At 51.1% G+C, this 25,230-nt stretch overlaps 1 protein-coding gene across 4 annotated transcripts in view; it reads left to right on the forward strand.

Moving 5' to 3' along the window:
* Positions 1-25,230, forward strand: part of CGNL1 (cingulin-like 1) — a 52,282-nt gene that overhangs the window by 20,916 nt on the left and 6,136 nt on the right. For 3 of the 4 annotated variants that reach the window (XM_015409194.1, XM_015409195.1, XM_015409197.1), the window contains 8 exons: positions 8,013-8,219; positions 9,248-9,352; positions 10,268-10,420; positions 11,204-11,374; positions 15,126-15,287; positions 16,654-16,743; positions 23,473-23,556; positions 25,129-25,230. The exon at positions 25,129-25,230 is cut by the window's right edge and continues 44 nt beyond it. In XM_015409194.1, coding sequence (XP_015264680.1) covers positions 8,013-8,219; positions 9,248-9,352; positions 10,268-10,420; positions 11,204-11,374; positions 15,126-15,287; positions 16,654-16,743; positions 23,473-23,556; positions 25,129-25,230 — 1,074 coding nt within the window. The remainder of the gene's footprint in view (positions 1-8,012; positions 8,220-9,247; positions 9,353-10,267; positions 10,421-11,203; positions 11,375-15,125; positions 15,288-16,653; positions 16,744-23,472; positions 23,557-25,128) is intronic. The other variant, XM_015409196.1, reaches the window with a different exon arrangement.

Below are 25,230 nucleotides of genomic sequence, written 5' to 3' on the forward strand. Positions count from 1 at the left end.
GCGGCATTACGGAAGCAAGCAGAGGGCCTCCCCCTGGCGACAGCACGTTGCAGCCTCGGCTGGTGGAGTTGGAGCTCCGGTGTGTCCATGTGAGGCCTGCCAAGTCCACAGGTTGAGGTCACGACGGCAGGAACTCACCTTGTCCCACGGGACTCTGGCCACTCTGGGAACACGAGTTAATATTCTACTTGCTTCTTCTGACCTTGTCGGCACTGCAGCGCCAGGCAGGCCGAGCGGCTAAGAGGATCACCCGGCACGGAACTAATCGCTTGTTGAGAGGGTAATCCTTCCTCGGCTGCGGCTTCTCTTGTCCACCTTTGCCTGGGGTGTTGGGCCCTGTGTACACTGGGAAACCAAACTGTTTGTTTAGCGCCGTCTGGATATCCAGAGCACAATGCGGCTGCAGGCAGGACTGCTGGCCTCTAGCCCAAGGCAGCACAGTCCGGTATTGCTCCAAATCGACATGTTTGTTCCCACCTGACTGGGCACTGCACCGCTCTGTGCCTGAGACCCAGACCCAGCATGACCTACGAGTCCTGTCCGGATGCTTGAGCTCACCTGTTTGCACGTGCAAGCCATCCTGGCCGTTTGAGGCACACTGACTTGGATAGGGCCCCTCCTGGAATCAATGCAGCATGCTCTCTAGGCCAGCTGGACTCCGAGTGGGCTGTGCTCGTGCAGAGTTTGATCTGAGGCTGTCCGAATGATGCAGGAGCAGTGATCTCCCCACTGTCCCGTAATACTGAGCCTGTGAATCAATCAGCCCCCACAGGCATGCCGTTCTCCAAGGAGTAGTACATAGCCTTTCTCCAAGGCTAAGTATACAGCAATCCACTCCCAAGCCCTGCACGCAGCCTCTCCCTTTCCTGGACTTCAGCAACTGCAGGCCGATTTCAGATTGGTGATGGGAACCATGTGACAAGTGGGAGGAGGGCACCGGAGCGGTGCAAAGAGGGGCTGTAGTGAGCTGGTGTGCGTGCACGAACTCTGCTTAGAATGTTTGCAGAGGCAAAAGCAGCAAAGGAAAATGCCTGGATGGGGGAGGGCCGCCCAAGTTTAGCCTTCAGTGTGCTGATAAGAAGGGTCAGGCCCCTACCCTACCCCTCAGGAGGAGCTGGCAGCTGGTGAAGCTGGCTCTGGCCTATCCAAGGGGATGCCGGTCATGTTGCCAGCCATCTGGGGGCACCGGAAGACTTGGTGCTGTGTCTGCTGCAGCTCCTCTGGAACGGAACCTCAGCAGCACCTCTTCCTCCTCTTGGACTGCCCCCTCTAGCTTGACCTGGAGCTGGGTCTGTTTAGCCTGGAGAGGAGATGACTGAGAGGTGATAGGATCACCATCTTCAAGGACTTGAAGGGCTGTCTTCTAGAGGATGGTGTGGGGTTGTTTTCTGTTGCCCCAGAAGGTCGGACCAGAACCAACGGGTTGAGATTAAATCAGGTTTTCAGCTACACATCAGGAAGAACCTCCCGACAGAGCAGTTCCTCAGTAGAACTGGCTTCCTTGGGAGGAGGTGGGCTCTCCTTCTTTGGAGGTTTTCAAACAGAGGCTAGATGGCCATCTGACAGCAATGCCTGTGAACTGAGGAAGATCACAAGAGGGAGGGCAGGAAGGGTTGCCTCAATGCTTAGTTCTCGTGGCCCTTTCTTACTCACCCAGGGAAATGCTGATTACCACTTTGGTGTCCGGAAGCCATTTTTCTCCAGCCGAGTTTGGCCAGGGATCCTGGAGGGTTTTTGTCATCTTCTGGGGGTGGAAAGAGTCACCGTGGGTGTGGGGAGAGGTAGTGGTAAATTTCCTGCATTGTGTAGGGGGTTGGACTAGATGACCGTGGAGGTCCCTTCCAACTCTTATGTTCTGTGATTCTATGGCCAGCACTTGGCGTTGTTTTCCTGGGTGCACGATCCACTTGTTTGGGTGTCAGCTGTCCAGACAGCAACCTTCTTACATCCTGTTATGATAACCTGCTTATTTCACCACCAGCATTAAGTCTGCTCAGAAGATTCATCTGCAAGGTCACTGGGAACAAATTGCGGGATGCCCCCGGGCTGTACTGGGCTGGGAGGAAATGCAAAGTCCCCGTTGATCTTGGTTGCCAACTCAAAGGGATCACAACCGGCTGGTAAAGCAGAGCTACCCCAGAGCTCTTTGCAGTGTTCTTTCAAGCAGTGTTGCTGCAGCAGGGGCAGGGACTGGTGCGCTGGGAAAGTGGGCTCAGAAGCCACTGCTTCCGAGGTGACACTTTGAATAGAGGCAGCGATTCAAAACACAGTGCTGGTGAAGTAAAGCAGTCACTCAGGGGCTCTGCATGCACACGGAAGCGCAGGGAGACTGGGTTGCTCCCTGCACAAGGCAGCTCTGCGTCCGGCGAAGTTGATCCGCAGAGGCAGGCAGCCCCGAGTCAACGGGACGCTGTCTGGTGCAGTGCACAGGCCAGATGCTGCACGCAAGTGCCTCTGCACACCAGCAGCCCTTCGAAGCAAGAGCTGGAAAGCCAGGAGGAGGGGGAGACCAGATGCCGTCCACTTCGCATGCCAGAGGGCCAGAGACGAGGGACTGCCCCGAGCGTTCTGGAGTGAGTTCTCCGGACTCCCCTCTCAGAGCTCACCACATCCCGGGCTGCACCTGATCCATTGGTGCCCCTTCAAATGTGGCTTCCCCAGGCAACGGCTTCTGTTTCTCCTGCAGGCGGTCCAGCTCTGCCGCTGGCACCCTTTGCGTGACTTGAGAGTGGATAAACATTCTGGGGGGCAGCGCAGGCTAGGCTGCGACTCAGCCCAGCTGTCATCGTCCTCCTTTCTCAAGGATCTTGGTCTGGGAATTAGACTGGGAGAACAGCGACCGGGATTCCAGGCCTCACAGGCTGACCCTTCACCCCTCCTGCCCGGCTCTGTGGCTGGGTTGGGGGGGGGGGGGGGGGGGGAGAGCAGGCAAGCAAGCAAGCCGGTATTGCCAGTCTCTGTACAGTAGGAATCTCACCCAGCCAGTTCTGTTGCTGGTGTTCTGTGGAAGGTGCTGGCAGGAGTGTTTGCACGTTAACCCTTGGGAGCACTGCTGTGAGTTCCTCAAAGGGACCCATCTCCAAACTAGCTCTCAGGTACACCTTATTGCAGGTGGCATCCGGAGGAAAGGAGCCTGGTGCCGGCATTCTTGCTTAGTGTGGCCTGCACTACAGGCCCAGAGGTGTGCGTGCTGGGGAATGTGCCATTCCTGCCGTAAGTGATCCAAGCGGGCTAGGAAAGGAATTGTGCCTGGCCTCCGGGGGGGGGGGGTCCAGAACCTACCCAGGTCTCTGCATCATAGAGGGCATCGGGGAATGTCCTCCAGTCCCCCACCACCACCACCACCACCACACACATCCGTATGTCTGCCCACTGCTCAGATCTGTTTTCCTAAGGCTGAGAGGGGCCATCCGCCGTTGGCGCCGTCCCTGTTGTGCAAGAGTCCCTGTTCTAAAGAGTCAGATTGTTTTAAGAAACGTACTGCGTGGTCGTCTAATTTCCCCTTCTATTTGCCAAGGAGTGATGGGGCCGGATGTCATAATCTTAGTTTTTTTGATGTTGAGCTTCAAGCCCACTTTTGCGCTCTCCTCTTTTACCCTGAGCAAGAGGCTCTTTAGGTCCTCTTCACTTTCTGCCATTAAAGTGGTACCGTCTGCATATCTGAGGTTGTTGGTCTTTTCCCCAGCAGTCTTAATTCACGCTTGTGATTCATCCAGGCCAGCATTTCGCATGATGTACTCTGCATATATATTAAATAAGCAAGGTGACAATATACATCCTTGTCGTACTCCTTTTCCTATGCGAAACCAATCAGTTGTTCCATATCCGGTTCTAACTGTCGCTTCTTGGCCCTTATACAGGTTTCTCAAGAGACATGTGAGGTGGTCTGGTACTCCCATCTCTTTAAGGACCTGCCATAGTTTGTTGTGATCCACACAGTCAAAAGCTTTAGCATAGTCAATGAAGCAGAAGTAGATGTTTTTCTGGCACTCTCTTGCTTTCTCCATAATCCAGCCAATGTTGGCAATTTGATCTCTAGTTCTTCTGTGTATTCTTGCCATCTTTTCCTAATCTCTTCTGCTTCTGTTAGGTCCCTACCGTTTTTGTCCTTTATCATGGCCAGCTTTGCATGGAACGCTCCCTTGATTTCTCCAATTTTCTTGAAGAGATCTCTAGTCCTTCCCATTCTATTGTTTTCTTCTATTACTTTGCACTGTTCATTCAGGAAGGCCTCCTTATCTCTCCTTGCTGTTCTCTGGAAATCTGCATTCAGTTGGGTAAATCACAAATCATAATTGAGGATTAAGTTGATAAAATACAATAGATTCAGTGCATAGGAATGAGCGCAGCCATCCAAGAATAAGAAGACACACAACGCAGTAAGAACATAAGAGAAGCCAGTGTTGGATTAGGCCAGTGGCCCATCCAGTCTAACACTTTGTCACACAGTGGCCAAACATACCAGGAGCCATCAGGAGGTCCAGCGATGGGGTCAGGACACCAGAAGCCCTCCCACTGTTGCCCCCACCCCTCCAAGCACCAAGAATACAGAGCATCACTTGCCCCAGCCTGAGAATTCTTATCCATACCTTGTGGCTAATAGCCACTGATGGACCTCTGCTCCATATGTTTATCTAATTCCCTCTTGAAGCCGTCCATGCTTGTAGCCGCCGCCACCTCCTGTGCCAGTGAATGCCATGTGTTAATCACTCTATGGGTGAAGAAGGAGTTCTTTTTATCCGTTCTAACCCGAGCGCTCAGCAATTTCATGGAGTGTCCACGAGTTCTTGCCTTGTGAGAGAGGGAGAAAAGTACCTCTTTCTCCACCTGCTCTATCCCATGCATAATCTAGCTTCTAGTAGCTAGCTTCTAGGTTTCACCATAAACCTAAATCATCTATAACTTTAGGGATTTCTTGCTGGGAGGACAAATACTCTAGGATAGGTAGCCAGACAGAGGAGAGGAATGCCAGCATTCTTCGCACACAAAAACAAACAACCCACCTTCTGTTTGGGTTATGAAGGCACTGGGAGCTCCATCCCACCTCGTCTCTGACAAAGGGGGCTCTTGGAAGCTGGCGCCCTGAAACTCTCGTGGGACTCTTGAGATGCTTCTGGACGCGAACCTAAGAGAACGTGGTGTGAAGCCTGTGACTATTTGGGGTAAACATTGTGGATCAAAGCATTCCACAGTATTTCCAGAGATATTCGAAAGTGATGATGGATCCCTGACGGTTGTTTCAGGATGGGTTAAAGGTTTCCTATCTAAGGAGCTACTGGCATGGCTTCCCTCTGTAAAAAGCTTTGGAAAAGGTAGTTGAAGAGATCAGTAAGGAGTGGCTGCTGGGGAGGGCATTTCTGTCTGGGCAAAAATGCGATCAAACCAATCAGCCATTTCATTTTCAGCTCTGAACTTCGCATCTGCAAGCTTTGGGTTATGCCCAGAACGGGGTTTTCTTCAACAGGCTTTGTGCTGGGGTGTGTGGGCAGAGACGGGGGGTGGGGGTGGGGAATTTCACTCTCAGGTAGATGGAAAAGCCTTTTGCGCTTTCATGCCTGGCCGAGCCGGGGAGCGGGCATTCATGGGAGGGCAAGTCCACCCTTTGTGCCGCTGCCAAGGTCTTTGGTGACCCGCAGGGACTGGCGGTTAAGAGCTGGCACACAGCTCTGGGTTGCCTTGGGCAGCTTCTGTTCATATTTCCAAGCCCGCCTGCCCTACCCCCCCACACACACAACCATGCAATTCTAAATAACGTTGGTGGGGGGAGAGAAGACTTGGGAGCTACTCTCATGGTGTGGTTTGGATTAAAGAAAAACCGAAACCTTTTGCTCCCTTCTCTATTGGGCTCTTCCAGACGGGCTCAGAAAGGACTTGAAAGGGGCACGTTCATTGGTATGGAGGGGCTGGCGCTCGCCTGGAACAGAGGGAGCCAGCAGCCCGAGGCCATTCCCTGGCCGAATGGGCTCAGTTTTGTGCAGAGGTCTTTGGGGACAGAGCACTATAGTTGGACCACTGTCCAGCTCTTTTGTGTTCCACTGAATGTAAAACACTCAAAGGAAAGTGAGCCACAGTTTGGGTCAGCTCGTGTTTAGAATGCTCTCGGTATGCCAGCTTCTTCCTAGGGCCCTGTGTACCTGGAGCAGGGGTCCCCGAACTGGTGCCCGTGGGCACAATGGGCACCTGTCAACACCTTTCTCGGTGCGTGGCCATGTGGGACTTTTGCCTAGCAAGGCTTCTGATTGGCCATTGCAGATTTGATTGGCTGTACAGGTTTGTTTGTTTTTAAGTTGCTTTGGCAGCAGCTGCCACCACCGCACACGGGACTTCACGGGGTGACTCAAGCTATGGGGCAAGCATTTTGTGCTTGGCTCCACCTCCCGTGGCAGCCATTTTCGTTCCTCTACCCCAGAGTGTGGCCACAAGCGCCTTCGTATGGAGCTCTGTGGCTCAAATGATGAGCAAGAGGCAGAGGTGAAAACAGGGCGACCACCTGAGCTTCTGCTCAGCGGCACTTCCTGTTGATGTCCCAGGAGAGGGTCTCTCGCAGCCGTGTCTGTGCCCAGAAGATAACTTAAGCACGATAATCAAATCACACTTTAAGGCTCTTTGACACCTCTTAGCCATCTGCTGACCCGACTCCCATCTGTCGATCAGAGGCATCGGCAAAATCCAGGCAAGGCAATGGAGAAGCCGCTGCCAGCAACCTGCTGAGAACAGCCATTCCCCTCTCAGCTCTTGTAGGCAGAAGGAGGGCTTCACGGAGTGGGTTGGCTTTACATCAAGGAGAGCTTTGTGCATCTAACGCCAGCCTTGTGGTTTTGCGGGTAGCGCTGGGCTAAGAGCAGGTGGACTTGGGTTCAGGTCCCTACTCAGCTGTGAAGTTAACTGGGCGCTTTGGGCCTGCCCCCCAGGGCTGTTGTGGGGATAAAACCACGGGACTGTCCGTCTTGCTCTCTGTTCCTTTGAGGAAAAAGTTAAAAATCACATTAGAAGAAAATGATCTAAATTCCCAGTGGGAAAAGGGTTGATGTGCCTTCACTGATGGAAACCCTGTCCCCCACCATGTATTTCCTCAACAGTGATGCTATTTGTTCACCTGACCCTTCCACGGCCATGTTGGTGGATGCTTCAAAAGAGCCTTTTCACTAGCCTCGGAGAGCAGCCTCCCTTCCGGTGCTTTCCATTTCACCGTGCCGATTCCTCCTCCTCCACCTCTTATCACTGAATTCTCCCATCTTGCTCCAGTCCATCTTGCAATCCTGAAACAAAACAGCTAACCCAACACTTGGAAGGGGCTGTGTGGCAGAGCATCTGCTTGACATGCAGAAGGTCCCAGGTTCAGTCCCCGGCATCTCCTGTTTCAAGGACCAGGCAGTAGGTGATGGGGAAGACCTTTCTCTGCCTCAGACGCTGGAAAGAGGCTGCCAGTCTGAGTAGACGATACTGACATGGATGGTCTGATTCAGTCGAAGGCAGCTTCACGCGTTCACTTTTGCACCTTGCAGGCCCCGTGCATCCCCTCCAGACCCAGAACTTTCCACCCAGAAATGTAACTATATTCAAAGTTTTAAAAAAGGTTTAAAATGACGTTTTAAATAGTTGTTTGAAGCTGATCCCCCCCCTCCTTCTGCTAAGCCGCGCTCTCCCCGTCCTCTCTAGTCCTCTGTCACAAATGCTTGGCTGTCCAATGATCAGCACTGTCTGTCTCTTCAACGAGAGGGGGCCATCTCTCTAGCAGCGGAGTGTGTGTGTTTTCACCCCTGCCACTTTAAATCAAGGACCGCACACCACGTTTGTTAAGGAAGGGCTCTGTCGGACGTGGCGGTTGATGTCTGGGCCGGGCCTTGAGGTGCACAACAGCTGTGTGTCAATGTCACTCGTGGCTTCAGATGTATGCCAGTGTCACTGAGGAATGGGCACGCGTGCTGAGATGCGCAATTTAGGGGGGTGCATCCCCTGTCAAAATCTTAGTGCTGCCGAGCCCTGACTGATGGGTTGTGTTGCCTCCCTAGAGAGCGGATGCCCTGTCCGGTGCCAAGGCTGGTGTGGAGGAGATGCAGAGGAGTGCTGAGGAGCGAGCAAAGGAGCTGGAGGATCAGAACCAGCAGCTGAAGGAAAGGCTGGCAGAGCTGGAGAACCAAAGGAAGGAACTTCGCCGGGAGAACGAACGCCTGAGAGGAGAAGCGGCTCTCCTGGAGGCCAAGATAGCGAGAGGCGAGGTCAGCTCTCGAGGCCGACCCACCCTGCCTTTTGCCCATCCCCTGGCCGGGCTGAAGAAGGGGGAAGAAAGGAGGGCTGGGGAGGCAGCCAAGGCTGACGGGAGTGAGGAGGGGGCTTGCCGGGAAGTCTTTCTCTCCAAGGGACCTGCCCGTCCCATCCCACCCCCGTGGCAGGAACTCTGGCAGGGAGGACAAGGGCCCCGGAGAAGAGGGGGGGGCATGTGGCAGGAAAGGAGGGACCGTGGTGGTTGCCGCTTGGGGGAGAAAGACTGGGGGGAGGAGCCAGTCCTGACCTTGTGGGCGACGGGGATGGTCCGCCGTGTACTTGGGAGGAGGCAGACGTATTTCAACCTAGGAAGGTCTGAGGGAAAGACCGGCCCTCCCCTGGGAAACTCTCTTCTAGTCAGGCTTCCATTTTTGGGAAGCCAAATGAGGAGAGAACTACTGGAGCCTTTTCAGATGTAACTAGAGAGCCAAAGTGGTGCAGTGATCAGCAGCTCAGATTTAGTCCGGGTAGGGAAGGGACCCGAGTTCAAATCCCCACTCACAGATAGACAGACAGACAGACAGACAGATCGATCTAAGATTATTATGGCATCAAGCCAGTAAATCAGCAGAAACACACCAACGTTATAAAAAATAGCTAAAAAGTACATAAAATGTATAGGAATGCATAAAATAAAGTAACAACCAATCAAAACTGCATAAAATAGAAGCCAAATGATCAGCTTAAAACTGAGACACGATTAAGTGGGCTTTTCAAATACAACAGCAAACAGCATAGAATTTGGCAATTGCCTTAGAGAGGAACTGATTTTCCTCTGACAGCACGTAGTTTATGTAATCAGATTCTGTCACATCAGAACTCATTGGGTGACCCCGGGCCAGTCATTCTCTCTCTCTCAGCCGAGCCTACTCCGCTGGGCTGTTGTGAGGGGGGGGATAGAGGAAGGGGAGCTGCGTGTGTTCTGCCCTGAGCTCCTTGGGGGAGAATGTGATTGATGGTGACTTGTGTTTTCTGGTGGCAGAACGACAAGCTGCACTTGGAGGACGCTCTGGCACGCACCAAAGAGGAGAGCTGGGAGCTGGCGTTGGCCAAGAGCTCTTTGGAAGCTCAGCTGGGGGAGGCGCAGGTAAAGAGAAGGCTCTTCGCGAGTGGGACCCGCCCTTCGCCCAAGAGACCGTGATGGAATCTTCCGCACATTGCCTATTGCTAAATGGCAGCCACAGGGGGAGGTGGTGTTTTGGGATGGGGACGGGGAGTCTTTTTCCTGAACTTGATTATTATTCTGATAGAAGTGGGCATGGTGCTTTCCAGAGGAACAGGGACTGGCCCCTTCCTGGGGTTGCCAACTTCCAGGTTGTGCCAGGAGATCTCATAAGAACATAAGAGAAGCCAATGTTGGATCAGGCCAGGGGCCCATCCAGTCTGTGTCACACAGTGGCCAAAAACACCAGGTGCCCTCAGGAGGTCCGGCAGTGGGGCCAGGACACCAGAACCCCTCCCACTGTTGCCCCCCCCCCAAAGCACCAAGAATACACTTAAAGTCCCTATCTATACCTTGTGGCTAATAGGGGCCACTGATGGACCTCTGCTCCATATGCTTATCTAATTCCCTCCTGAAGCCGTCCATGCTTGTAGCCGCCACCCCCTCCTGTGGCAGTGAATTCCATGTGTTACTGCCACAGGAGGACTTACCTTATCTCCTGGACTTACAACTGATCTCCAGGCTATGGAGATAGTTCCCTTGGAGAAAAATGACAGTTTTGGAGGCTAGACTCCATGGCCTTATACCCTGGCTGAGGCCGCTCCCCGAGCCCTGCCCTCCCTCGGCTCCACCCCCAAATCTCCAGGAATTTCCCAACCCAGAGCTGGCAACCGTTCCTCTGCCATAAGAGCCTTCTGTTCTCGGTGCCCTTCTGTCCCGCGCGGATCGCCCTCTCTGCTGTTACTCCCCCTGCTTGGGAGAGTTGTCTTTGGGATGGAAAAACTGCAGGGCGACCTTTGCCTGAGTTCCGTGTGGTTGTTCCCCCCCCTTTGGCTGCAGAGGGACCTCACCCACCTGAGCCAGGAGCAGCAGCGGTTGACTGAGCGGCTGAGAGAGGAGGCGGACCAGAAGGAGCAGCTGAGCAGGACGAAGAGCGACCTGGAGAAGGAGCGCCGGCAGCTGGACCAGACCATCGAGAAACTGCACAAGGAGGTGAGTCGGAGGGCGTGCGGGCAAGGGAAGCACAGACAAGGCCCCCCCTTCCGACAGAGGCAGGGGGGGTGGCTGTAAGGGGAAGGAACAAAAATGACAAAAACGTATGGCAATCAAAAGATTTTATAGCAAACAGTAGGGAGAGGTGTGAGTTGTATAAATGTGACCCCCCCCCCAATTAACCCCCCCCCCAAAAAAAAAAAACCCGTGCCTGTCCTCTTGTGCAGATGGGTGGGGCTGGGCCTGCGCCTTCACTGTCCACACTTCTTGGCACCCGCAGAGGCAGGCAGCAGCTCAAGTTGGAGCATCCAAGGTGGAAATGGGCACTGCGTGGTGACGGAAGCCGAACACTGATGAGCCGCACGGGCAGCTCCTCTAGAAAAGCCACCTTTACACATTTATCTGCTATTTTGACATATTTATTGCTTCACAACTGTTGACCTTATAACCTTAGCTTGTTATTTTGCTTTGTCTTTGCACATCTTCATGTTACATGTTAATTTGCTGTTTGGCCCATCTATAAGTTTGAACCTTACCTACCATTCCAGTGCATTTGTAAAAGTGTGCCTGCACACGAAACCTTGAATAAAACTTCGTTGGTCTTAAAGGTGCCCCGCTGGACTCTGAATTTGTTCTAAGGGCAGCTCCGGGCAGCATCCTGTCCTCCGGGCTCCCTTATTTTGCCAAAGGGATTTGGAGAGGCCGCTTTTCTAGCTGAGAGGTCAGAAGAACGTCTGGCAGATGCTTTGAACGTCCCCCCTCCCTGTCTTCATGCTTCCCTAGATGGCTGAAATCATGGAGGTTTCGCGAGCATCGACCCTGGAGCTACAGAACCAACTGGATGAATACAAGGAGAAGAATCGCAGGGAGCTTTCCGAGACACAGAGGCAGCTGAAGGAGAAGAACCTGGAGCTGGAAAAGGTGCGCTTGATGGCCCTAAAGATGCAAGAGGAGGTAAATGGGTTTGACCCTCTTTTAACCTATGACTTGGGGTCATCCGGGGGGTGGGGCAGGGTGGCTCCTTGGGTGCCAGTCTGTGTTTGCGCATGGGAGAGAGACAGAGAGAGAGCCCAGGCTGTGTTCTCATCTGGGCTGGGTCCTTCAGAGTCATTACGTGCACATTATTATTATTATTTTGATTTATTAATTGCCTCGTCCCAGCTTGCACCAGGCCCTGGGCGATGTTCAACAGAGGCGCAAAGCCATAAAATGAATATACAAAACATTAAGAATTCAGAATAACAACATTAGAATAACAAATTTTTTAAAACCAGATTAAAAGAAGTCCCAGATGGCGCCCTTAAAACATTCATCCCGGTTCTGGACTGCCTGGCTGCTTTCTGGGCAGGGGGAGAGGAGCTACCCACGGGTGGCCGAGATGGACTCAGAGGGGGACAGGCTTGAACTGGTTAGGAGGAGGGTAAAACCAGTTCCCTGTTTTTTCAGACAGGGAGCAAAGAGTATGGCTGATTCAGATTCAAAAATGAGTCATTAACAAATCTAGGATGTAAATGAAACCCATAAATAAGTTGTTGTTGAACCAGAGCCTCCACATAAAGGGAAGCTCCATGTCTCACTGACAGGTTCTTCCAGTTATCAGCCAATTTAATGAATTTATCACGGTCACAGGCCAGCAAGCAATACAATAAGAGGCAAGTAAACAACAGGTGAAAGAACAATAGAGACTGGGCAGCGGTTAAGGGGTCTTGTGTCCCAAGATAATGGGGCCATGGAAAGAAGCTGCAGGGAATTAGGACAGTTTATCTAAAACCTAAGGATGCCAGCCTCCAGGTGGGACCTGGGGATCCCCCGGAATTACAGCTCATCTCCAGACTACAGAGATCAGCTCCCCTGGATGCTGGGTGTCATGGTTGAGTGTGCGGACTCTAATCTGGGAGAACCGGGTTTGATTCCCCCACTCCTCCACTTGCACCTGCTGGATGACCCTGGGCAAGCCATAACTCTGGCACAGCTGTTCTTTAAAAAGAACAGTTTCTGTCAAGAGCTCTCTCAGCCCCGCCGACCTCACAGGGTGTCTGTAGTGGGGAGGGGAAGGGAAAGGAGTTTGTAAGCCACTCCGAGACTCCTTTGGGTAGTGAAGGGCGGGGTATAAATCCAATCTCTTCTTCTTCTTCTGGGAAAGGAGTTTGTAAGCCGCTCTGAGACACCTTTGGGTAGTGAAGGGCGGGGTATAAATCCAATCTCTTCTTCTTCTTCTCTTGGAGGGTGAATTCTGTGGCATTGTTACCCCCCACTGCAGTCTCAGTCTTTCCCAAGTTCCATCCCCAAATCTCCAAGACTTTCCCAACCTGGATCTGGCAACCAATGGCTGGGGTACCTGGCAAGACTACTAAAACCATCCTCACATGGGAAATCATCTAGTCCGAATGCTAGTGAGAGAACACCCACCACCACCACCCCACACAGCATAAACATTATTGGAATGCTGCCATCTTGTGGCTGGGAAATTATTGCCAATGAGTCACAGAGATTTGCACAACATTTTCCGCTTCCAGGCAGCAAGATTTCCAGGGTAGAGGCTGTCCAGAGTTAAAGAGCTCTTCTTCGTCAGATACAAGCATATGACGAAGAGAATTTTGACTCTTGAATGCTCCCACTCTGGAAATCTGGCTGGTCCCTACGATGCTCCTGGACTCAAGCTGAGCTCTTCTACTGCAGACCGGCACGGCCACCTGCCAGGAAGTATTTGCTTGCGAACAGTTCCGTGTAAAAACGCTGCACGGGGTTGGTCATCTGCCGGCTTTTCTGGAGCTGTATCTGTGAACGCGATCGGAGAGACACCCAGGCCCTTGGTTCCCTCCCCCCCTTCTCCATCGGTCTCTCTTCCGCTGGATTAACACATTAACACATGGAATTCACGGCCACAGGAGGGGGTGGCGGCTACAAGTATGGACGGTTTCAAGAGGGAATTGGACAAACATAGGGAGCAGAGGTCCATCAGTGGCCATTAGCCACAAGGTATAGATAGGAACTCTCGGTCTGGGGCAAGGGATGCTCTGTCTTCTTAATGCTTGGGGGGGGGCAACAGTGGGAGGGCTTCTAGTATCCTGGCCCCACTGCTGGACCTCCTGATGGCACCTGGTGTTTCTGATCACTGTGTGACAGAGTATTGGACTGGATGAGCCATTGGCCTGATCCAACATTGGCTTCTCTTAGGTTCTTATGTTCTTATGGATGTTTCAGCATTGACCTCTGGTCCTCCTGGTGGCTCCACCCTGAACATGATGCTGTCTTTGCGCGCGGAGGTGCTCTCTTATAAAACTCCCTCATCAAGTCAGGTTGGAAGCACCAGATGTAATGGTGGAAACTAAAACAAGGTTAACTGGCCTTGCTGGCACAGCTCCAGTGGAGTGCTGCGTCGGCAAAGGAACTGTCTTTCCACGGAATTATTGGTTTGTTCCTCTGTTCCAAGCCTTCTCGTCCGTCTCTCAACCTCATGCTCCTGTTGCCGGAAGACTCACCTTTGTCCCCGGCACTGGAGTGAGCTTGTCACCTTGCAGGCCTGGTCTGATGCCACTTCTGCAGTGATGTGGCCAGAGGCCTAGCGTGTGATCGGATCTTCACAAAGTGTTTTCTCTCTGCTTGTGTTTGCGTTCTCTTCCTGTGCCTGGTCTTCTTTCTCCCCATGTCCTCCTAAGTCTCTTCTTTCTTTCCTGCAAAATGAAGCACGTATCCCAAAATGGCTAAGAGGTGCCCCCATTAGCTGGACATCTGATACCTCGTAATTATTTAACTGGCACCTAGATTTAGAGTCCAGGAGGGCCTTAGAGACCAACAAGGTGTTCTAGGTATGGGCTTTCGAGAGTCAGACCTCCCTTAATCTATCCAAGGGACCTTTGACTCTCGAAAGCCCATACCTAGAACACCTTGTTGGTCTCTAAGGCCCTGCTGGACTTGAAACTAGCCATTCGTACTCATGTCTGAGGAAGGGAGCTTTGACTCTTGAAAGCTCACACCCCGGAAATCGCACTGGTGCAACTGAAGCGCAACTGGACTCTAATCTAATTGTTCCACCACCACAGACCAACGCAGCATCTCTGTCAGCTTTCGCTCAGGAAGGGTTCTAAGGTGGCTTACAAACAATCAACAAAGCAAAGATGTGAAATAGACTCAAAGCTCAGAACACGGAAACTGAAGCTTCAAAATCAGGCCAAATGGATCAGAATATCCAACTTGCCCCTGGTGGCCGAAAACAGGGCAGGGTGGGAAGAGAACACAAGACACTTCCAGGTCAAAAGTCCAGGACGGACTTTGCCATGCACCTCAGACAAAGCAGAGAAGGCCCCAGGCAGGTCTTCCTCAGGAGGGTAGTTCAGAAATAGAGTCTAACTTCAGAAAACTCTCCCTCACCACCGCCAGCCAAGTCCTGGAAGATAGAGGCATCATCAGAAAGGCCTCTGAAGGCGGGAAGGGTGGTACGGGAGGAGACGTTCTGGGTTTACTTCCTGCCAGACCTGTGCTCCAGCACAGAGCCAGCCTCAGGCGCGGCAGTGATCCTTTGCCTCCCTGAGTTTGGTTTGGATTGGGAGAAGGCAGACTCCCAGAGATAGCTGGGCCTGTGCAGGACACAACACGGACTTCGTGCTGCCAGTAGATTCCCCAAGAGGAGTGCGCTTGCTAGGTGCTGCGTGGGCCACAGAAGGACTCGGGTCTCTGATGCAAGCCCACGTTCTCTCCGTTTCAGGTGCGCTTTATGGAAGAGGAGTTGCGGGACCACCAAAGAGCCCAGAACGAGGCCGTTACAAAAACGCAGCTTCTGGAACAGACTGTGAAAGCCTTGGAGTACGAACTGGAGGCCAAGAACCACTTGAAGGAGGACCGGGCGAGACAGGCCAAGATCATGGAGGTAGAAAACGAGCTCTGGGGGGTGGGGTTGTCCTTTTCTTTAACTTCTAGGGTTGCGAAGAGGATTGACCTGCTGTTCTGCCTTCTGCGCTTGAGCAGCTTGTTGAGCCCTTTTCACGTGCTGCTTTCACCCAAAGCAGCAGAGAAGGCAGACTTTGCGGCATCTTTTTCTCCTGGATGGCATCTTCCTTCTGTCTCCTTACCTCCCTTCTGGTCTCACATGTTCTCAGAAAGGTCCCGGTTGGACACACCACTGTCCTTCAGGCCTGGCTGTTACTGAATGGGACCCAGCTTCCCACAGTGTCTCCCTTTCGCTTTATTCTGGCTGTCTTGTGAACGAGAGCAAAAGCGCCTTGGCACGAGGATGCAGAGCAAAACATGCAACCTGTTCCTGAATCCCCTCTGTCACACTACTTTGCTGAGACCCTGGCAGATGTTGCTGCCCCGAATGACTGCGTGGGCTCCTGGTGCATCTGCCCGGTCAGCTGCTGCATTCCCAGGCAGCTGGCGACCCTTCCCCCTCCCCTTTTCCAGAAAGAGGAATGCCAAAACGAAGCCCATGCTTTGTGCCTGACAAAGGCTTCTGGCTCTGTGGCAGATGTGAGATGTGGGGCTCTGGCCTTCTTCGGCATTCAGCGCTACTAGAGGGCTGTCCACGATGTGTGGATGCCGGCCCTGATTGCACCAATACGTGGCCCCAGAGGATGCTTTGTGATAAATAATAAATGGGGTTTTGGGAGGGTCATTTTGTTGCTCTTAAATGGTACTGTTTATCGTTATGACTTGTAAACTGCCTTGAACCCCAAGGAAAGGTAGGATATAAATATTATAATAAATGAATGCTGAAATTTAATAAATGAATAATTTAATAAATAAACTTAAATAAATGAATGCTGAAATTGAAGCCCTACCACCTCAACGCGGCCCGGACCGATAAGATCTTAGAGACCCAGCTGCGCCAGCTTGAAAATAATGTATATAAATGGAATCGTGCAACCTGTTTCGTGCTTTTTCTTTTTAAATCTATGCTATCTTAAATTGTTTTTAAACTAGTCTGTAAATTCTATCCGTGTGTTTTAGAATTCTACTGTGATTTGCCCTGAGCCCACTTGTGGGGAGGGTGGAATATAGATTGAATAAAATAAATATATACATACACAAAATAGTTGCTGACTTTTGTCATATAACGGATTCCCAGATGAAGAACAGAGTTAAACATTTGAGAGACATTTTCCTCCGATTGCAGTCTGCCAAAAATTCATCCCGATATGAGCAGATTTTGAGGCTGTGCGGCCTTGGGAAGAGCTGCTCGGTAGCTGCGTGTTAAGACGGAGTGGACTGAACTCGTGTTGCCTCTCTCCTTTCAGGACAAGATGTCCCAGCTGGAGCTGGAGCTGGACGAAGAGAGGAATAACTCGGACATTTTGTCAGAAAGGATCAGCAGGTGTAGAGAGCAGGTACTGGTCTGTGTGTTTCTGACTTATTTTATGGTATTTCGGGTCATTTGTTGATCTCTGGAAGAGAGAAGAGCTCCTTGTTTTAAGGTTTGTGTAGAGTGATCAAAGCTCTGTGTTTGTCACCTCTGGCCAGTGTGTGTGTGTGTGTGTGTGTGATGTGAACAGATCAGGGTTCTTGACAACCCTGTAGCTTTAAAGTTGGACACCACTCACTCTGTGCAGTGAAAATGTGAGGCATATAAGCCTTTCACACTGAGCCAGACTTGGTGCACCCAGTTTGATGTTTTCTGTTCTGACGGAAAGTGGCTCTTGATGGTCTCAGGCCCAGCCTTCCGGCAACGGCCCTCTTCCTTTGGGTTTGTCCCCAGCCTCTGCTATTCAATAAGACTCTTTCTGAACATGAAGGTTTCATCTACCTCCTATAGCCAAATGCTCCCTCTAAGCTGTGGAGCCCTGTGAGCAAAAATTCTGCTTTGTGAGCTACTGGCATTAAAGTTGTGAGTGAGCGATTTGGCTGCTGCATCCATTAGTTGGCTCTGGAGCCATCCTTCCTGAGCCGAGACAAACAATGTGTGAGCCAGAGGCTAAAAAACTGGGAGCTAGCTCAACACTAACTCAGCGTAGAGGGAACACTGCGGTAGCTGACTGACTTTTCTTCTGTGAATGTGGCTAGTCCTTTTCAACAGCCACTCCTGAGTAGCCATCTTTGCGTCCTGGGGCAGTGAATTCCCAGAGTTAACTGTGGATTTGCAAGGCCACTGTCAATTCCAGCCATGACCCTTTGCCGTTATGTCACAGTTGTTCCTGCTCGTAAGGGGGCTGGAGACCTCTCGGGATTACAACTGATCTCCGGATGACAGAGATCAGTCCCCCTGGAGACAATGGCAGCCCTGGAGGGTGGGCTCTGTAGTATTATACCCTGCTGAGCTCCATCCCCAAATCTCCAGGAATTTCCCTGGAGAAGAGCAAGAGGTAACTAAGCTGTACTGCCTCAGAACACATATAGTGGGGGGCTGTTTGAAAGTTCCCTTCAGTCTGGTGTCTTTACAAGCAGACAGTCTTTCTGTCAGGAATAAGCGTTATAGCCTATAGCGCTTTCACACATCTTGAATGGCACAGTTTCAGTCCACTTCAGCGACCGTTTGCAAGTGGATTTGGCCATTTCACACAGTAAAATCCGGTTGCCAAGTGCACTGAAAGCGGATTGAGCGTGCGTTACTTAGTGTGTGTGAATAGTCTTCTGGTCTTGTAGGCTAGACTTCTCCCTGATGTATTTATCTTTACACACAAACAGTGATTGTGTTGTGGAGAGGCATACAAATGTCCCCTCTTCTCTCTTGACCTGCTCAGTTGAAAGGAGGACACAATAAGGCCTTTTCAGATGTTACATTTGGGGGGAATCCAACCATATGGATAGTCTCCATTTTGTCTGAATAGGGAAATGTGCTGTATTTCAAGGTTTGGTGTGCATGAACGGAATACTACATTTTTCAGGGTATAGGGTTGTGTGTACTGGAGTTTTTTTGTCAACGTCTGGGCGTGGAACAGCAGTCATGTGCTGTGGGGGGATATTTGTGAATTTCCTGCATTGTGCAGGAGGTTGGACTAGATGACCCTGGGGGGTCCCTTCCAGCTCTACCATTCTATGATTCCCAACCTGGAGTTGGCAGCCCTATGGGCCTTCACAGCAGCGTTGTAGTAGAGCTTAATAACACTACGAACGCCGGTTGGATCAGTCAGGGTCTTCGCTGTCTGGGTCTGAGCAGCCACTTCACGAGCTGCAGGTCAAGTGGAGTTTGGGCCCAGCTTCAGTGGCCAACCCTTCTGGAGGGGGCACACACTGGATCCAGGTGGTGGTCTCCGGCAGACGCAGCCTGGGCTTGGCAGGGTCAGGGTCCGGGAACAAGTTCACAACTTGCAAAACCCGGAAGTTGCCAACAAGAAGCACATCTGGCGTGTCTTGGCAGCATGGAGTGCCCAGTCTCCAGCGCGATTGTATTCGCTCCCAATTTGAAGGAATTAGTTCTTGTTCTGTCGTTTCCCATCTTCTCCTGCCTGGGAGCGCTCTTGGTGCGCGGCCTCTGAAGCAACAAAAAACCAACAACAAAACCCCAAACATGAATTAATTGACTTCAGAGCCGTTTCGAGTTGCTGTGCGAGAGAGAGAGAGAGAGAGAGAGAGAGAGAGAGAGAGAGAGAGAGAGAGACGTTTCCATGGCAATGGCGGAGTAAATGAGCAAAGGATGGAGTTACACTGACAGTGTCGTTCATTTCCTTTGGCAAAGCGGTCCCAGTGGATGGTGTGCACCTGCTCCTCTCTTGGCGCAGGTGCGTGGAGCCGGCAAACGAAAATGTGGGAAGAGAAGGGTCCCTTTCAGCCAGCCAGGCTGCCGCATTTCTATTAGCTCCCTTTATTGAGCAGCTGAGCGCTTCTGCTGAGTCAGCCGCTTTGGGAAACCAGCAAGGGGGAGGAGGAGAGTTTATTTCCTTCCTCCGCCTTTTCCTGGCTCAAGACCTCCCAAGAGAGAGCGCGAGAGAGAGACACGGAAGGTGGGTGCCCAGCGGGAGATGGAAAACGGCAGCTGCAGCCGGCTCTCCGCAAGGTTATTAGAAATCAAATTACTTTTTCCTTGACGAACAGCTCCCCAGCGGCAGCTCACCCTGAAATGGGCCCAGACTGCCGCTGCCTCTATCAACACCACGTTGCATCCGACCCTCTTGCTTCTGCCACGTCTTCTCGCTAGCCAGGAGAACCTCTGCCTGAAGTGGCACAGAGAGACCCACTCTTCCAACGGAATGAGTTGGGGAGGGGAAGACCAGGAGCCACTCTCCTTCCACCCGGTGCGCCCAGTCCGTGGGCATCATCCAATCTTATGGCTTTGTGTGCCATAATGAACGTGCAGCACTCGTGGTCATAAGGAAGGATTTGAGGGGGAAGTAAACAAGTTCATGCCATGTTAGCCACGGTGGCAGTCCAGTGGAACCTCCAAGTTCAGAGGTAGCCCAGAGTCAGGCCCAGCGACCTTCCGTGGCACGAGTGGAGAGTCGAAGCTGGGTCTCCCCCAGCCTAGTCCGTCACTCTTCACCATGAATGCCACACAGAGGAAGATGGATCAGGAGGCTGAGCGAGGGGGGTTCTTGCAGGTGGTTCATCTTCTCATGGCCAGCAGTGAAGCTGCTGCCCCACATTTGCTTCATAATTGGTTTCCAAGCCCCTGTCCATGTTTTGTTCCCCGTCTCTCCCTTCCTTTCCCCATAACTCGCACATTTAGCCCCCAGCAGTTATGAGGGGTTCCTGCAGTGGGTCAAGTTCATTGTCTTGAACCCCCAAACTCCCGAAGCTGCAGGAAACAGGACTGAAAACTGGCATCTATGGCTCTAAGAACTCCCATGAATACATGAAGCTCCCTTATCCTGAATCAGATCCCCCCCCCCGGTCCATCAAGGTCAATGTTGTCTGCTCAGACTAGCAGCTGCTCTCCAGGGTCTCAGGCTGAGGTCTTTCCCATCACCTACTCCCTGGTCTTTTCTAACTGGAGATGCCGGGGATTGAACCTGGAACCTTCTGGATGCCAAGCAGATCCTCTACCACTGAGCCACAGCCCCTCTTTATAGCTCTCCAGGGTCTCAGGCTGAGGTCTTTCCCATCACCTACTCCCTGGTCTTTTCTAACTGGAGATGCCGGGGATTGAACCTGGAACCTTCTGGATGCCAAGCAGATCCTCTACCACTGAGCCACAGCCCCTCTTTATAGCTCTCCAGGGTCTCAGGCTGAGGTCTTTCCCATCACCTACTCCCTGGTCTTTTCTAACTGGAGATGCCGGGGATTGAACCTGGAACCTTCTGGATGCCAAGCAGATCCTCTACCACTGAGCCACAGCCCCTCTTTATAGCTCTCCAGGGTCTCAGGCTGAGGTCTTTCCCATCACCTACTCCCTGGTCTTTTCTAACTGGAGATGCCGGGGATTGAACCTGGAACCTTCTGGATGCCAAGCAGATCCTCTACCACTGAGCCACAGCCCCTCTTTATAGCTCTCCAGGGTCTCAGGCTGAGGTCTTTCCCATCACCTACTCCCTGGTCTTTTCTAACTGGAGATGCCGGGGAGGAGAGGTGTGTGACTGGATTAGGATGCAGAGAGACCGGCAGGAAGTCATGGCTAGATAAAGAGTCCTTCACAAGGCTGGAAACTAGCAACGATTTACTCTCTGACTGCCATTCCGGAATAAGCACCAGTAGCCAATGTGAGCGGCTGGTAAATAATTGTGTGCTCACGGAAAGCTCAGCAGTAGCACAGCAATCTTACGTGCCAAATAAGAGATCCGGAGGGCGGGCTTGCTCAGAGTAAGATTTTGCAGAGGTTGGCAACTTCCCCATTTTTGTTTCGTCTTGTGTAAAAGCATCCAAAAGCTACGGAAAGGGAACGGGATCCCTGTAAGTGACAGCATGGTGGTGTGGTTAAGAGCAGCAGACTCTGATCTGGAGAACCGGCTTTGATTCTCTGCTCCTCCACATGCAGCTGCTGGAGTGACCTTGGGTCAGTTACAAGTTCTCTCAGAGCTGTTCTCTCAAGGGCAGTTCTCGGGAGAGCTCTCTCAGCCCCACCTACCTCACAGGATGTCTGTTGTGGGGAGGGGGAGGGATTGTAAGCCGCTCTGAGACTCCTTCAGGTAGTGAACGGTGGGGTATAAATGCAATCTCCTCCTCCTCCTCTTTTCCTTCTTCTTCCCCACTCATCCCCCCACAGGAAGCCTGCTGGCTGACCTTGGGCCAGTCCCAGTTCTCTCAGAACTTTCTCAGCCCCACTTGCCTTGTGAGGTGACTGTTGTGGGGTGAGGAAGGGAAAGGCGATTGTAGGCCGCTTGGAGAGTCCTTAGCAGAGAGAAAAGCAGGGTATAAGAACCTACTCTTCTTCTTTGTCAGCTCAAAGGAAGCTCCTTGCTTCCACTTGTTCTCTGCTGGTATAGTGTTGACCCTGAAGCAAATCTTACAAAGGCCCAGGACACCTCCCGGGCTCTCACCCAAAGGAATCTGATTCCTGCAGTACTTGACCGGAACTTTTGCCTGTTGTCAAAGTAGAGAAGTCTTTAAGAGCACTCCTTTCCTTTCCATCTGTTATATTATGACACCTTTTTACCCGCGGCTCTCACCTGAGCACAGACGGACTGGCTGCCCTAACATGAGTCCTGGCAGTGGCAACACACATTTTTTTACAGCCCCAGAGCACACCGAAGACACAATGGCTCACTGTGAGAGACCGCACTGTGACCTGCTCAATTGAACACACTCAGTTTTTAAAGTGGCATCTTTAATTAGTCGCTCATTATTCAGAATGTTCTTTTATTTTGTCTGGGCATCACCGAGTAATTATAGTAGCATTTTCTGCATGACCCAGTAACTGGGCCTTTCCAGTCCATCAGTTAAGGGCTTGCTTATCCATGGTCATGTGTTGTGTGAAAAAGACTTCTTCGCGTGCAGCCACATCATGTATGGGAGCATCTTCCTCGGGAGCACAAAGCCATATTTTGGCCCCATCCTGCATCTCTGCCTCTAACATGGACTGTAAATGCTCTATGCTGTTTTGTCACTTTGTTTGAGTCCAGTTTGAGCATGCACATGAAAGCTTATGCCCAGAATAAAACTTTGTTGGTCTTGAAGGAGCCACTGAACTCAAACTTGGTTCTGCCTGAGGAAGTGTGCGTGCACACAAAAGCTTGTACCTTGAATAAAACTTTGTTGGTCTTAAGAGGTGTCCCTGGACTCAGACTTGGTTCTATTTGAAAAAGTGTGCCATGCACATGAAAGCTTATGCCCAGAATTAAACTTTGTTGTTCTTAAAGGTGCCACTGGACTCAAACTTGGTTCTGCTGCTTCAGACCAACAAGGCAACCCACCCGAATCTGTCCCTTGGTGTGTGTGTGTGTGTGAAGTGCTGTCAAATTGCTTCTGGTGACCCTATGAATTAATGACTTCCCAAGCATCCTATCGTTAGCAGCCTAGCTCAGGTCTTGCCCACCGAGAGCCATGGTTTCCTTGACTGAGTCCATGCATCTCATGTTGATTTCCTTGATTTAATCAATCCATCTCGTTTTCCTGCGGCCTCCCACTTTTCCTAGCATTATTGTCTTTTCCAGTGAGTCTTGTCTTCTCGTAATGTGACCAAAGTACGATAGCCTCAGTTTCGTCATTTTAGCTTCTAGGGAGAGTTCAGGCTTGATTTGATCTACGATCCACTCGTTTGTCCCTTTACTTGGCACAAAATGCTTGCACTGAACACTGCAGCGATATCATTCTAAACCAAGTCCAGGAGCTGTAGAATAACTGTTAAGTTGCACAACTAGGCTAAATGAGAGCAGGGGTACCATAGGGCTAAGAGGCTCTGAGCCATAAATCAGATGCTCAGATTGGACATCTGCCACGCAGTCACTCGGAGGTCTGAGGCATAGACTCTGTCTCCAATACGGCTGCAATACTAACCCACTTTACAGGATCGTTGTCAGGCTTAGAGTGTGAAGCACATGAACACTGAAAGCGCTGTAGGAATGCTAGCTGTTTATGACTCCAGTTGCAACAAACAGTAAAGACAATACTTTAGATTCCACAGATTAAAAAAAAAGTGAAGCAGCCTTACACAGAAATGCTAACTATCAAGTGAGAGGTGCCGAAAATGGCCCTGCATGGATAACAATTTGGTGACCTCTCCCCCTTTTTTCTCCCCCCCCCCCCCCCAGATAGAGCAAATGAGAAACGAACTGCTCCAGGAAAGGGCGGTGAGGCAAGACTTGGAGTGTGACAAGATTTCCCTGGAAAGGCAGGTAAGAACTCCAGCTTCCTTTGAGCGACTTTTTGAACACCAGGACGACGACGGTGAAGTCATATTAAAAACCGGTGCCCCTCGGAGCTTGTGCAAGAATGCTTTCCTTTTTTCTGGCTGGGATCCCACAGGATTAAGGAGCCGGGCCTCCTTTCGGGGGAAGCGTCTTCCCCAGACCAGCACCCAAATCTGCAGGAACACAGTGCCCCCTGGTGGTGAACAAGTGCATCTTGCTTATCCCAAATGATAACACTTCCTTCTCAAAAGAATCGACCATTCCTGATAGATCCAGGTGGGTCGCCATGTTGGTCTGAAGCAGCTGAACAAAGTTTGAGTCCAGTGGCACCGTTAAGACCAACAAAGTTTTATTCAAAGTATGCAAGCACACGAAAGCTTATACCTTGAATAATACTCTGTTGTTCTTAAAGGTGCCACTGGACTCCAACGTTATTCAACTATTCCCAAGTTAAGGAATCTGTACAAAAAATGTCACCTGCATGTTTTGAAATTATGTTGTGGCTCCTAACTCTGTTTGTCTTTCATGTTTTCCCAACTTACTGAGGTCTTCATAACTTTCAAGAGACAGGGTTAAATATTGTGAGATCTGCGAAGGTAGCCAAGTCTACACATGCCCAGATACACTGTTGTCTTTTAACTCCCGCTACCAGTTACTTAGTTGATTAAACTTGCACTTGCTCTGGGGTCTGAGCTTCCCCATGATTTGGTTCTTCTCTCACTTGCAGAAAAACCAGACAGGCAGAGCCTTTTTGGTAGTGGCCCCAGGACCATGGACCACCCTCTCTCATAAGAATTGCCTTGTTCCTTCTTGAAACCAGTTTGGTGTAGTAGTTAAGAGTACGGACTCTTATCTGGGAGAACCGGGTTTGATTCCCCATTCCTCCACATGCAACTGCTGGTGTGACCTTGGGTCAGGCACAAGTTCTTTCAGAGCTGTTCTCTCAAGGGCAGTTCTTGGGAGAGCTCTCTTAGCCCCACCTTACCTCACAGGGTGTCTGTTGTGGGGAGGGGAAGGGAAATGGATTGTAAGCCGCTCTGAGACTCCTTCGGGTAGTGAAGAGCCGGGTATAAATCCAATCTCTTCTTTTTCTACTTTTTTGGGCTCTGATAGTCAAACCTCTTAATTGCTGCTTGCTATAACACTTTATTGTTTAACAGCTGGTATGCTGTGTTACTTCGAAGTATTGATATTGCTTCATTTATTTACCATGCAGGTTGATTTGTAAGGTTAAAAGGTAGCTTATTAATTAATAATATCTTGTCCACTTCTCATCCCCACTACCTGTCTCCTCTCCTGCAGCTCCGTCCCCTGGTTCTGGTGAAATATTTTTACCAGGCAGCTTTTGTAGTTGTTTACCAGAGGTGGAGGAGTCAGAGGCAGATGGATCTGAGACACAGGCCATAATCCACTGACGTTTCCATTCGTTTCAAGGAGACACACTTCCCTGCTGGATTCTGCTTGGATTTTATGCCTTGGGCACCCAAATGTCTTGGTCTGGCCTCCTAATTCATACAAACTCCTCTATTAAAGCTGCTCTGCATATTCTCACTGCAGAACAAAGATCTGAAAAGTCGAATCCTTCACCTCGAAGGCTCCTACAGGTCCAGTAAAGAAGGGCTGCTGGTTCAAATGGAAGCCAGGATCGTGGAGCTGGAA

This window comes from Gekko japonicus, unplaced genomic scaffold, assembly GCF_001447785.1.
Source record: "Gekko japonicus isolate JY-2015 unplaced genomic scaffold, Gekko_japonicus_V1.1 scaffold167, whole genome shotgun sequence".
NCBI classification, from domain to species: domain Eukaryota; kingdom Metazoa; phylum Chordata; class Lepidosauria; order Squamata; family Gekkonidae; genus Gekko; species Gekko japonicus.